The 15,290-nt window shown below is 36.1% G+C and overlaps 1 protein-coding gene across 3 annotated transcripts in view; it reads right to left on the reverse strand.

Annotated features, from left to right (window-relative positions):
* Positions 1 to 15,290, reverse strand: part of SACK1B (scaffolding CK1 anchoring protein B) — a 55,134-nt gene that overhangs the window by 9,573 nt on the left and 30,271 nt on the right. For all 3 annotated transcript variants that reach the window (XR_015772273.1, XM_088053562.1, XM_088053563.1), the window contains exons 3-4: positions 9,025 to 9,189; positions 1,880 to 2,004 (exon numbers count right to left, since the gene is read on the reverse strand). Coding sequence is in view for 2 of the 3 variants with exons in the window: in XM_088053562.1 (XP_087909688.1) it covers positions 1,880 to 2,004; positions 9,025 to 9,189 (290 nt within the window). In the remaining variant the exon portion in view is untranslated. The remainder of the gene's footprint in view (positions 1 to 1,879; positions 2,005 to 9,024; positions 9,190 to 15,290) is intronic.

Genomic DNA, 15,290 nt, shown 5'->3' on the forward strand with positions numbered 1-15,290 from the left:
AAGGTCTAATCTAATACGAGCTAAATTCAGATGAAGATTTTCCACTGGTTTCAGTGACAACAGGAATGAGTCTATAACTACCCTTATAATTGCCCTTATAAAAAGTATTCTAAAAAATGATTCACAAATGTAGTACAGCAAAGTACAAATACCTAGTGGAAAAAAATCACTTCTACAAAGTCCATGGCAGGACTAACCTATACCCACTGTATTATCTCTTCAGTCAGAGAATGTTGCTGTGTGATTATGTTGTGAAAAAAAATATATTTGAAGTAACATGCAGGACTACTTCAGCAATTTTGAATGTACTTAATTCTGAACATTTTCCAGAAGATACACCTCAGAATTTGAAAAAAGTTTACATTTTCTAATATGTAAACTGCACTGGATATGAAAATTTCTTTTAATTGCAAGAATGCTTTGATAATGCTTTTTCTCTTTTCTGCTGTAAAAGACTGAACACATGCTCAAAGCTAAGTAGCTACAATTAATTTACAGCTAAAAAATGAGATAAAAGAAATTAACATGTACTTTAAGGATGCTGCAACAAGCCATATCATGGAGTAAAAAACAAAATTTTTAGGTTACAACAAAGAAAACATTTGTTTTGAAATCCTATTTCCATGAAAAACAGAAAAAAAAATTAATTTATTTATTTGACTTTTTCTTCTAGATGTTAGAAAATAGGTTAGTTTTATTCACAATAATAGCTTACTGATAGTTTTTTTGCTATTTTTGTATTTTCAGGAAGTTATAGCATATCAAGATTCAATCAAATCATGCTGCATAAGCTTTTTTTCCTATTAATTCTCACAATTAAAAGTAACATATAATATTTGAAAAAAACCCCTGAACTTACTGAGTTCTGTGACAGAGCTCAGAAAGACTTGTTTTTCTTGTTACAAATCACTACATTCTTTTACAAAGAAGGCGTAATTTCTACAGAAATTGATAATTCCAGCCCCTGTGGTGCCAAGTGTCCAAGCAGTGTTGTTTTTCAATTTGGAATGAGAAAACCTATCCCATTCTCACAGACTATGGGACACTGTGCGTAGATGTCAAAGCATGCAGGCTCTCCCTGCAGTCTCTTACCCTGAGTCATTTATGAATTTGTCACTTACCTCACTACCATTTACACATGTCAGTCTGAATTTGGGGTTGGCTGAGTCTTGGAGAAAACAAAAGGTCAGATTTTTGAAAACTTACAATGGTGGAAGTTTATGAAAGGCAGTGGCTGTGGATCTGCCACCCAGGCACTATGCTGGCAGAAACTCACTTGGGCAAAGGAGAAAAGTGTAGCATAAAAAGAAGGAAAATTTAATAATGTGTGAGTTAAGACTGTCTCTGCTTTAACTTAGGTTTTTTTCCAGCTCTGCAAGGCTGTAAATTCTTCCAGCCTGTTTTCCACACATACACTGGAAATACAAAGGAAAACAGGAACTTAGCCAAACATAGAGAGAGACATGGGCAATTTTAAATTTGACCATCATATACTAGAGAGCCACAGAATCAATCTCTAATGTTAATTTTAGAAGATTATTACATGGAGGAACTATCCAAGATAGCTTTTCCAGATTGAATATTAAAAAAAAGAGTAATTCACACAATATAAGACAAATCAAGACTTTTTTTCTATTTAGCAACTCTCCAGCTGTAGCAAAACCTATATCCTTTATTTCTTGTTTGTGAAAAATGAACAGAGGATCTCTTAGGGAAGTTAGCAGTAAGTTTCTACAAAAACTTGCTAAATTACAAAAAACATAATCAAATTTACCCATGTGATTCCCTAGAAGAATTTTCACAAATACAAAACCCCCAAATTTGCTATAGCAGCAGTACTGAGATGACAGGTTTGCTATAAACACTTCAGTGATCTTACCTGTAAGAACCATATATGACCTTCTTACAGTCAACAAGAATAAACTTTTGTTCCATTTTTCCATGGAATTTTGCTCCTGTTTTAGAATAGTAATCTTGTCCTTTCACGGTCCGCACCCTCATATTCTGAAAAAGAGAATCAAAACACTTTACTTCATCTACTATAGTCCATGTTTAGCATCCAAGGGGCTAAAATTCAGAGGAACAGTAGGAGAAAAGTTCATTATTGCCTATTAATAAATTCTGCAGGGAATGAAATGCTGATCAAACTTATCGCCTAGGGGCCCAAAATGGCCAGTTACTGTTTTGTCTCCAAGACTGATGAGATTCTATAGGCCACAGAAAATGAAATTCTGCTTTTCCATAGCCACCACTTCAGAAAGTGGTTTTGGCAGGAGATATCTTCAACAAAGGAAAAAGGTTTTGGCTGTAAAAAAAATTATTTCCATCAGCTGATGCACATGTTTATATGAATTCCAAATATCTCAGCTAATCATAGAGAGCGAATTAAAAGAGCCAGGGCCACTTTTACTTTAATTGAACAAGGCTGTTGTGTCTACAAATACATATACCCTGCTCTGAGATGATCCACTAAATGATACCACTTGGTGCCAGAATCCCTTGCAGTTTCACCACCAATAAAATTTATCTATCAGCTTTGCACCATGAGATCAATCACATTTTTAAATTCAGAGACACTGACACAACATGCATAGGTAGCACAAACTCAATGCAGCAGTTAATTTTGAATTCTAGTAAGCTTTGTTTTATTAATGCAAACTCAGTAAATGGCACTTGGGAAATTTTCCATGCCAGATCTCAAAAACGTGGTTAGTTTTTATCCCAGGCTACTAATGAAACTGATTCAGCTAAGTCAGCATGTTGTAATTTTTCTCTCTCTACTGTCACTTGGTTTTTTTATGCTCATAGAAATAGAAAATTTGAAAGATTATCTCTTAATTAGATAAATAAAAGAAGTATTACCTAGAAGTGCTGTAAAATTTTAAAATGTAAAAATTTTAAAAGCAAAAATACACGCGGATACTTGGGTCTATTTTCAGAAACAGCTACAAAAGAATTAATAACAACCCAATTTGCATTACTGAATGCCAGGTTAACATAAATTTGCATCTCTAACTGCTCATCACTTTTGCCTACCTAATGTTGTCTTTAAGTTTTCTGCATTCCAATTAGAAGTTTTCTTACTGATTAAAGTCAATTTTTATGCTTTTCCAAAGTGATTTTGTTGAACTTTGAACAAGCCCACTGAAGAAAATAATTTTTTCACCAGCAGCTATTCAAGCTTGAATTATATTAAAAGCTTTTATTTGAAAGATCAACACTATGGAAATAGTAATTCCTGAAAAAGAAGAAAATAGTGAAATTTACCCATTCTAAGGATAACCATAATAGTAACCCCTTATTTTAATAAAATTTTGTGAATTAGTAATGAAATTTGCATTTACTTTGATGGCTTTTTTACCCAGTTCTATATATCACATAATTATATGTGTATTTCAGACTTGTATTTAATTATATTTAATCATATTTATGTCATTATAATTTGAAAAAGGTAACTTGAGAGCAGCTTATACATTTTCAAGTACCCATAAGAAGTAATGTTAGCCTAAAGACATGCCAGATGAACACATTAAATCTTACTTAGATAAGGTCTGATCAGTATTGGACAGGATATCATTTGGGAATCAATGCCAGAGGCACAACCAAGTCTAATGGCTTGCAAATTATCATACTACACAAAAAAAAAGCTTTGCCTTAGGTACATATAAGCTGAAATATAACTCTAAGTAGGCATATGTAAAAAAGGAATAATATTATTTACATTAAATTCCTGGGGGGTTTTAAAAAAAATTGTAGTCAGTATAGTCACTCTGTTCTCATTTTTGTTTACCTTCTCTTCAGTATTTTTCCTCCTGTAGCTTTTCCATCCCTATTCCCTGATTCTGAACTCTTTTCCTCCCTTAGCAGGTTATCCATTACGAGATGGGGAACATGACAAGTGCCAGAGATCAGGCTCACCTTTCTCACATAACACTTCCTTTTCCTGCACAGTTCATCCAGCGTTCTTCACCAGCTTCAAACCAGTGCCAGGAATGCACAGTTTTAATAATCAGCCAAAATCCCAAATCACTGAAACCATATTTGAGGATATAGAATGTGTTCCACTTGGGATTAGAAGCAATAAACATGCACATACTGAATTACAAGCCCCATCTGGTATGAAATGCTGGGCACTTCACCCTCCTGTCTGGTTTCATCCTCAGGCTATAGGACTCTCCTAACAGCAGTGTGCCACTCATCACAGCATCATTGTGGGTAAAACAATCATTCATTTATGAATTGAGAGTTTTGAAGCCAGAGGATGTTCTCTCTTGTCCTAGAGTTTATAGGACACTCAGGAACTTTTGAAAGTGCCTGCACTTTAAGGATAGCCATCAGTGCCATCCTAAATGACACCCAATGATGAGCAAAAAACAAGCTCTAACTTTTTTTAATGTACATTTTTTGTACATTTTCATTCCAGAGAGTGCCATATAACCATGATTTAAGATTCTGAAGTATTATTCACCACTACACATTTATTTTCTTTAGTAAAACCTCTCCAATATGATAGCTAAGTACAGTGATCATACTGGTCTCAAACATTTCACTTCAGCATATTTTACTACATTTTATTTGTAGGCACTGCTTTTATCAGTGTTCCATTATTCACCCCATACTTGCTGTCAGGAATATGCACAAAGAAGAAAATGGATGTCTATCGAATATTTAGCCTAACAGTTTTAAAGGAAAAAGAGTCACATTTCTCATATTGTTCCTCATTGCTAAAATTATTTATTATCCTGTGCTTCTCTTCCCTAGTAAGACAAAATAGGTCACAGAATGATATAATACCAAATTGGAAAGGACATCAAGGATCACCTGATCCAACCATTCTTTGTGAAAGTACTGTCTGGTCAAGATGGCCTAGCACCCGCCCACTTGAGTCTTAAAAGTGTCCAGTGTTGAGAAATGCACTCCTACCTCAGGGAAATTATGGCTGATTGTTCTCATTGTGACAAAGTTTCCTCTTGGAATCTCTCCAAGAGTAACTTTTTCCCAAGATGCTTCATCCTTTCCAAGTCAATCCTTGAAAAAAATGAGTCTCCATCCTCTTTGTATGTTTTTTCCTCTCTTTCCATGCTTATCACACAGTGATAAGATCTCCCTTTCTCTTCTCAAAGCTGAAAAAACTAAATTCTCTCAGTCTTTCCTGATATGGCAGCTTCTTGGATCATCTTTGTGGCCTTTCTCTGGACCTTCTCCAGCCTGTCCATATCTTTTTTTAAGTAGTGGGGATGAAAACCAAACACACTATTCCAGGTGTGGCCTGGCAAGCCCTGAGCAGAGTGGGACAGTGACTTGTTTATCTCTGCTGGGGATGCTGTTGCAGATGAGCCCAGCACCCTGCTGGCTTTGTTTGCAGGAGCAGCACACTGCTCGCTCACATTGAGCTTGTTATCTGTAGAACCCCAGCTGGTTATATCCCAGCCTGTCCTGCTTTCCCGGATTACGCTTTCCCAGATGCAAGACTTTCATCCCTGCTGAACTTCACAAGGGTCTTGTTAGCCCACTCTTACAGCCAATCCAGGTCCTCCTGCAGGGTGGCTCTCCCTTCCAACTTCCTCCTCCACTTATTCCCTCTGTCTGGTATCACCAGAGAACTTTGTTAGGGTACACTTGATCCTCTCATCCATATCACTTATGATGATGGTAAACAGCATTAGGCCCAGAAATGATCCCTGGATTACTCTACTTACGACAGACTGTCAGTTTAAAAAGTAGCTATTGACCATTTTTGTGCTGTACAAATGCCAAGTAGTTTTCAAGTTCACTTCTATTCTGACTTCAAATATGATTCAATGACCACTCAAGACTTGACTGGAGTCTGGTCATTATTACAGAAGCTCGTTCATGGACACAACATCATGCTGTGAGTGGCTATTCAATAACCAAATTAGCCTTAGGTGTGGAAGTACTGGAAAACTTTTGATGATTTTGGTAACACTGGTGGAAAAAAAAGGCTGCAAGCAGGTCTCAAGAGCAGCTCCTACTGTGTATTTCAACATGCATATCTGGGAGTAGACTTCACAGAAGGAAAGTAAAATCAATTAGTGGTTTAATTTTCCCTTTCCCACAATTCACTGAAAATACCAAGAGTATTATCAGGTAATAAACAGGCCCTGCCGAATTGCTTTCAATATCCTCCTGCAGCAAAATTATTCTTCATTTATTAGCAAAAGAGTAAAAAAGAGGTTTCTCCAGAGCACAGAATCTCCACCATGTCTCACCTCATATCAAATAAAATACCTGTCAGTACTAGGGAAAAAAAAGTAAAAAAAATTACCTATTTGTTTTCAAAAAATCACCTGGAAAAAAAAAAGTTTGAATTTGTAACAACTCTTCATCTTTCTATGCAAAAGAACTGCTGACCAAGCAAGTCAGAGCAAAGTTAATCCAAGAATCTTAGGTAGAGAAAAAAAAATATTAATTACTGAGGACGAATGTAGTACAGTCAGAAAACTAATGAAACTGGAAAAGAGAAATGGGAAAGTACAGGAAAGGAATTATTTGAGCTCCACTGATGGATGTGATGTCAAGATGAATTTTAAGTAAAAAACAACCTAAATGAAAAGATGATGCAGGAAAGACTAAAAATAATCCTAGTAACTCTGTGATTTCATAATTTCCTATATGGAATTCACAAAATAATTATAGACTATATGGTCCATCCATTTTTTCAGTTATATGTTTCAATAAAGAAGGAAACATGCCCTGAATCTGGAGTCAGACTACACATGAGAAAAACTGTCTGCACAGACATTTAATGAAGATTTATTAACACAATCCTTTCTTTTCCATACAGAAGCTAGTTAGGTGTAAATCTGAATTAAAAAATACAGTTTTGTTCATCACTGCATCTCAATTTTTTTACTGTTTCAAAGGGACAGAAAAAGAGACAGAGGTGTTGACTCTGAAAAGCTTAGTAGAAAGCCCATCACGAGTGTATGGACTAAGAAGCATCACCCATACTCCAACAAGACTGAACCAAATCATGCCAGACAATAACAAGACCAATGCTGCTGGTGCTACATCTTCAGGAAAAGAAACAGACCCATACAGCTCAATTCTCTTCCTGCCTTCACTGAACAGAAGGGCAAGAGCAGAAGACAAGAGTACAAGAAGTTGAAGATGTTTATCTTTTTTCTGAACCTTGAGTGATGTGAAAAAGGGAAATGGAGAAAACATCTTTAAAATACTGTCTGTTCTTTCGTAGTCACCTGCATTTCCCTTTTATCTTCTAAAAAAGCACAGGAGTTAATGCAGGAGTTATAAACTACTATTCTCAGAGCAACAGTCACTGGGAGTAGCCCCTGGATGAGAAGACCATTAATTTGAACAGCTTTATTACAAGCTAAACTGGAAACTCAGCACACAACAAGGATCACTGCTTAGCTCTTTGGCATATATTTTTTATTTTCTGATAAAACTCAAAGTATTCTAAGTTAACCTTGCAGAGTAAGGATATATTTTATTTTTCCCACCAAAAACCAGAAATGTATAAAACACAATGTCACTGAAGAGGCTATATACAAACCTCTCCAATCCACACCAATCCAAACAAAATCCACTCTAATCTATGTATATTAATTCTTTCATCCACAGCAGAAATACCTAAAAGTCTATAAAACTGCCTTAAAAAGACAACCTTGAATCCAAAGAAGGTAAGCTTTTGAAACAGCTGTAGATACACACTGCATGGAATTATTCTGAAAATGCACGTGGCATTTTTGAGACATCACTTGAAAGGCACGATCCTAATTTATTTTATTTTGGAAGGACAAAACTCATTCCATATATAGATATAGGTCATTTTTGGCAACATACATGGCATAATTAACCCAAGTAATCAGCAAATGATGGTATCTCAAGTTACAGAGTATCAAAGTATTGCCAAATACTGACTTCATGAAGGCAATCGCTACCAGGGCTTATAAAACACCATGGTTTTGGTATTTATTTCCAAAAGTTCCCACAGCTCTGTGTATTAGGCCACCAGAGAGCAATCCCACACTCATGCGCAAGAAACAAGCATGGACAGTAGGGTGGGAATCCTTCTGAGGACATAAGTCAAGGCTCCAGAGTAAAAATGGGTACAAAATCCAAACATCTACCAAAAAGTCTTTTTTTATCCTCACAAACACACTTCTCTATCTGATTCCTGGACTGGGTTATTAAAATAGATGATGCTAAAAAGAGCTTTTGTAATACTTTTTTCTGGCATGAACATAGCTTAACTAGTTACAGAGGCAAGGAATTTCAAATGGAACTATGAGCTAAAGCAGTGCTCAGAACTCTGAAAGGAGACTCTGACAACATCCTTGGAACTTCTTTAGTACAGTCAACAGTAGAGTAAATCTAAAATTATTTATGAAGCACTTATGTCACTTCAGGGCAGCTCATGGTTTATACTGTAATCCCTGATAAACATCTGGGCAGTGAAGGACATCTCATGAAAATGTAAGTGTCATCTTGTTATCTCTCTTACAGGATAAAATTACATATTTAATGTGTAAAAGCAATAGGACAAAGCAGAGACATGAAAATACAGATTTTCAGGAAAACACTGATAAAATAGAATCTTGGGCCTCCTTAAGTATTTTAATGCATAACCTAAAACAATGATGATTATGATTTTATGATTTCATAAAATGAAGTGCACAACTTATTAATTTATCTAAGTTTTATGACTTTATTTGCAGGCAACTATGAGAGAAAGAAAAAAAAGCTTAGTTTTTCAAACATGCAGTATTCCTAAATACACCATAATGGGAAATTATTTTAAAAATTATATATGAAAATTATGTAATTCTATGAAATACTCTTGTTTTGGCACTTGAAAAAGATGTTTTTTAAAAAAATGTAACTGTAGGGAAAATTCTGCTGAGAGCTTACCTATTTACACCTGGTTGTTAATTTGGAAGATCAGTATTCAACAACCACTGTTTCAATAACAGTCACTTTTCAGTGGGCTGTGGAGGAGTAAGTATGAATATTCATGCAAAGGAATACAGGATGCCTTACCCTGAGCCTCTGAACTTGACAGCCTTGTTTCTCTGTCATCTTCAGAAAGTGACTGAAGTTCGATTCATCAAGCAGGATATACACTGCAATCCCTCTAGCAGATGCCTCCACGATTTCTCTAAAAATATCCACATCTGTAAACATATCCATAACAATGGCAATGACCTGAATGAAACAGGAAAGAAATAAATTATTGTATTGTGTCAACTCATATATAGAATTTTTCACTGAAACCTCCACTGAGCAGCTAATACACTAATATTTTTTACACATTAAAATGTTCTATTTTCTATGTTGTTCCACTTAACCTGAAGGTTTTCAAGGCCACCAGATCTTTTTGAGAAATCAAGTGATCACCTATGTGATGTTTGTCACAAGTACCAAAGCCCAGACAAATGCTGTGTTGTGGGCTGTCTTGGTTTCATCTGGAATCAAGTTGATTTTGTTCCTAATAGATGGTACAGTGATGTGATTGGGATTTAGTATAAGAATAATGTTAATAACAAACTGATGTGTTTGTTGCTAAGTAGTGGTTACCCCAAGTGAAGGACTTTTCAGTGTTCCATGCTCTGCCAGTGAGCAGGTGCATAAGAAACTGGGAGGAGGCACAATTAGGACAGCTGACCCAGACTGGCCAGAGGGATATTCCATACTGCAGAATGTCATGGTCAGTGTATAAACTGAGGGGAGTTGGCTGGGAGGACAATAGCTGCTCAGGGACTATCAGGGCATTGGTCAGTGAGTGGTGAGCAACTATAATGTGCATCACTTGTCTTCTTAGGTTTTACCTCTCTCTTTCCTTTTACATACAATTACTGTTATAATTACCAGTAGCATCCTTATATTATTACTACTATATTATTACTTTGCTTCAATTATTAAACTCTTCTTGTCTCAATCCACAAGACTTTACTTCTTTCCAATTTTCTCCTCCATCCCACTAAGGGGGTGAATGAGCAAGTGGGCGTGTGGAACATCATTGCTGGCAGGGGTTAAACTATGACGTGGTGTGTGTAGCGACTGGTTTTATGAGGAAAAGGAAACCCAGTATAAGAAAAAAGGAGGGAAAATCAGCAATATGAAGGCTGTGGAAAAACCTTCAAAATAAACTGCAGTTTGCAGAAAAAAAAATCAGATAATTTTTTTGTGCATGGGTCTTCTCAATCTTTCATAATTTTCTCTAAAGCCAATGGCTCAAGATCTTGAAGTAGCTATTAAGCAGACACTGAAGAGCTGGAGGCACTCTTACTAGGACAAAATCTCCTCAGCTCGTGAGAGCTTGGGTCAAGAAGATCAGCATGCTGAACACCAGCTACCAACACCTTTCAATTCACAGCATAAAGTATGTCTGATTTGGAAAAGCAATGTCCCTCTAGTGGTATTTTGGAGAAATATATATATATAGAGAGAGAGAGAGAGAGAGAGAGTGATAGATATATAGATATGGATATACAGATAAAGATAGAAATGTTGTACTGTTGACATTTCATTAGTAATTTGGGAAGAACTACTGTTGAAACGTGAAAGGAAATAAGAGGAAGAACCAGTGTCTGTGCAACTTCTAAATGTAGTATTTTTATCCACTAGAGTTTTCATGAAAAGTTCCAGTAAGATATCTTGGGTGCAAACTCAAACCAAATAAAACCTTTCACAGATATCAGAGCAGGTTTTACCACTTTCACTAATCTTTAAGCTACCTGTACATCAACTTTAAAGGTGTAATTGTAAAGTTGAAAGCCCTCATTCTGGCACTGAAATATTTATCTCACTCAGGTAAATGCTGTTGCACACAATCAGGTAAAAGTTATGTCTTCAGTCAGTTGTACAAATTACCTTTTTTGAATCCCACCTGCTCAGAACTAAAAGTTTCATTTACACCAAACATGTATTTAAATCACTAGAAATATAAATGAGAGATGACTTACATAAAATAAAAATAAAATAACAATGAAAACAATTAGAAAAGGTAAAAAGACAACTCCTGAATAAAAGAAAAGGAACAATCTTGGCCTCTTAATTACATGTCACCTGGAAATAAACAGTTTTTTACAAATCCAACACTCAGAGAAGAACTGAGCAGCATCAAAGAATTCCATTATTTCAAAAATCTTAGGTAATATGCCAATGAACTACCTCATTTTCTTTATTGACTTTTTGAAAGTAGAACATAAACATGCTTTTCTTCAGTACAGAATCTACTTCTTTACCTAAGGACTGAAAACAAGAATGTTTATCTTGACTCCAAAGATCTCATCACTTTCAGACGGCACCTTCTGCTTGGTCTGTTCCTGAGATACACAGTGTTAAGTGAACAAGCCAACCCTATTTATTCATCTGTCTTGTTTCACTTGCATCTGAGAGGAGAACTGCCAAGACAGATAAGGTAAGTAGGTAAAAAGACCAAAAAATAATCTGTTCTCAAATAGTCTGTTTCATTACCTGTGTCCCCCTTCCTCTGAACTCCCTAATTTCTTCCTAGGCTTTTCTTTTCTTCATATCTCCAAGAAATGGGTGCTCATTGTATTCTAGGATTAACTTAAATGTAAGAGAAAAATCCTGAATGGATTCATTAGTGTGCACTGATACAAGTACATGTAATATTCAAAACCCACAGCACAGCCCTCAAAAATCATTCCAACACTTTCCTATGGCAGATATCTAAGATACTCACAGGTTTGCAGCATTTTGTGGTTGCAAAGACTGCTAAACTGGAAAGATGCAGAAAAACCCCACAAGAATGCGTAATAAAAACTAAAACCCAGCACTGACTAGAATGGCCATATCTATCTTTATGAAGAGGAAGGTATAGAAATAAACACATAAGCAAGCAGGCTAGTAAGCTGGTGATATAAGAAGGATGCATGTGTGCACTATAATGAAGATACTTCACTTGGGAATGAACAGAGGACCCTCTTTGTCCTCACTAGTAGAATTGTTCTTAAGCTTATTAAATCTGGAGCAGTTCTGCAAAGCATCAAGTAGTCTTGCAAGAAAAAGTAGGTTTTTTCAAAACCTTTTCAAAACAAATTCCAGAGTTGGAATAGGGAATATATTTTGAAAACTGAAGCTTGTGCTGTCTGAAAGGTCCTTACCAGAATTTGGGTACATAGATGCAAAGTCACAGTCACGATCTGACAACCAAATGGGCATCCATTTGTGCATTCCCTACAAACCAGAGGTGACTCTTGTTGAATGTCTTCATTACTATTAGCAACACTCAACTGATCTACTAAACACAAACATAATTAGGCTTGCCTGCTGGAGAAGAATGCCAAATTTGAACAATGTATATGATACATATATGATACATACAATATGTAAACAGTTATTAATAGTGATAAGGTCATTTCTGCACATTTATTTCCATAAACGAAAATAGATGTTTGACCACAAACTATAGGTTTTAACTCAAAAGGAGAGGATTAGTGGATTCCATAAAGGTTATGGAATAGTCTGGCCTTCAAACGTATTAACATTATTTTTTCCCCCTTTTTTCTTTTTTTTCCTCCTTTTAATAGGGGTGTGTGTACATTTCCCCATTTGCCTACTTTGCAGCAGAAGGGATTATTGCACATGGGAAAAAACAAAGCAAATATGATATTCAGGGTCCCCAAGTTTTGATTAATTAGGAGATCAAGATTAGGAAATTACTTCAGTGAGGTATACTATAATGTGTACCTACCTTTAATTAAAGCTGCAACAGCACCTGCAGGATTAGTTACTTGGTGCATCACTTCAGAAGAAAATACTTCACTACCGTGTTTTTTACATTTGTTTCTGCAATTGCAGATCTAATTTCCACCCTGGTACTTACAATACAACAGTGAATTCCAGCAAGGAAGAAGAACTGATATAACTCAAACTGCAGAAATTGATCAGAAAACTGCCTATTCCATAAAATCTGTTTCTTTTGGGCACAACAATACTATCCTGAGTCAAGAAAACCTCTTTAAGGCAGAAGGCTCTAGTGTTATACAGGAGACTTCCTTACAATCTGCCATTTTTTTTCCAAAGCTTGTTTTCCACAATACAAAGATCTTTTTAAAAGGGACCACTCATGCTTTTGAAGCAAATACAATGGCCTTCCAACCATTCCAGGAAAACTGGATGGGTACACCAGTTTTTTGATGAAAGCACTAGAATTCTGTGAAAACTTTCCAAAGTTTTCTGGTGAAAATCTTGTTGAACTGATTACCACCTCAATCAAAAATGACCCTCATTTGGGAACAGCTAAGCATGTTACACTTTCAGGGAGGAGAAAATAACTGGTAGATATGACATTTGCTGTGCACATCACATAACACTGAAATTATGCACAGCAAGGGGAAGCTACTGCCACCTGGGCAGGTATTAGATAGAAGAGCACATTTCAATGATCAACTAAAAGTGAAGACAGTGCAGAAAACAGTTTTTATGCTAGTTTTCTTCTCCCAAAATTAAACTTATATAATCTTTGATCGTAGTATTTTTATCTTATCTACCCATTCTTTTATTTTTTTTTAAGTGATGAATCTATTTTTAGCTTAAAATTTGGTTTCAATGGCATCCTTACAAAAGAAGAAAATCTGCTAGTCAATAAGCACAAAATTACTCCCAATAAATCTGACAGTATGCTCATCTGAAAGCAGCAGTACAGCCACATGCTATTATTCTTCTTACTGTCTTGACACTAAGAATTTGCTTTGCAACAGAAAAGTAAACTATACACTCTACTTTGGCATTTAAAGAACATGTATATACAGACAGGAAAGTATAGTTTTGTTGAACAGCACCATTTTTATGCAAATATTCTAAACAATATTTTTCAGTAACCTGATTAATTTAATTTGCATATTGGTGAGGAAAGTACCATTTTAAAGCTCAGTATCTCTAAACGATCATCACTTTAATACAGTGATCTTTTCATTCTTTCAAAGCTCTTAATAATCTTCAATTTTGGTAAATGACCGACTCCTACACAAAGTACCAGTGACAAGGTTCATGAGAGACACATAAATCTGTTTTGAAGGTTAAAATGAACAGCTATAGCTGAAATATCCTCCATATCCCAGCTAAACAGGAGATTAGGCACAAGGTAACATGGCAACGGAGTGCAGAGTAAATGGAGGCCAGTGTTCAGTTCTATGGCACCTGTTATGCTACAGGATAAGTTATTGCTAGTTTGGGCCCATTGGTGTGCATTGTATTTGCTTAGATGGTTCTTACCTTCAGAAACAAACTCCATTCATTGGCTTATCTAGAAAGAACTTGCCATTCCCAATAGTTACACTTATCACTGAACAACTGAGCGTGCCAGGGGAGGGCCACCAAGAGGGCACTTGCCCTGTGCAGACTACTTGAAGGAGCTGGGTTGTTCATCCTGGAGCAAAGATGGCTTCAGGGAATCTTACAGCAGTTCCCGCTACTTTACAGGGAAATTCTCGAGGGATAAAGTCTGGTTCTTTGCAGTGGGGGCAGGACAAAAGACAATGGTCAAACCCAAACAAGAACTGTTCTGACTGGATATAAGGAAACCCCCTTATTCCCACAAGGACACCCCAGCAGGAGAGCAGGTTGCCCAGAGTGGTCCCATTTCCATCCTTGGAGGTTTTCAATATTTGATTTCTAACTTGCTCAGATACTACCACTAGCCATGCTTTAAACAGGAGGCTGGGCTGGAGACTTCCAACTGACCAAAGGCTACAACTCAATGATTCAGAGATCTTCACTCCCATCACTGTCAAAATGAAAGCAAATTTTGCCATGTTTGGTAGTAATTATAAACTCTTCTGTGAAGATTTAAGAAAACAAACAGAGACTATAAAAAGAGAATGCTGAGAAATAAAGTTTTTCTGCTTTACTTCTTCCATTTTTGATAAGAAAAAGAAGTGGATTTTAATCTTCATTGACTTTTAGGACAGCAGAATCAACCTTTTAATAGGTGTGTGCTGAAATTCAAGCATAAATGTAACAAAAGGCCTTTACTGGTAGTGCTCAGTAAGTCTATTTTGTGAACCCTTGACAGTTTCATTATCTCAGCATTACCACGTCTTTCACAAATATGAAATATGATTCTCTAGGTTATATATCGCAGTGTGTGTCATTTAACAACTCTTTTGCTATAAACTGAAAATACAGAAGTCCTCTACTAAAACTGCTTCCTTAGGGCAGGTTTTACTAGAGACACCTACCAATATCAATAACCTAGTAGGGAATAATGCTGAAGACATAGCCTACACTGCAAGAGTATTGATTTTTTGTAACCTACATGCAGCTTACTTTGGGCA

The sequence above is a fragment of the Pseudopodoces humilis genome, chromosome 3 (assembly GCF_049639895.1).
Source record: "Pseudopodoces humilis isolate 2021_Gansu_Grassland_sample_001 chromosome 3, ASM4963989v1, whole genome shotgun sequence".
Lineage (NCBI taxonomy): Eukaryota > Metazoa > Chordata > Aves > Passeriformes > Paridae > Pseudopodoces > Pseudopodoces humilis.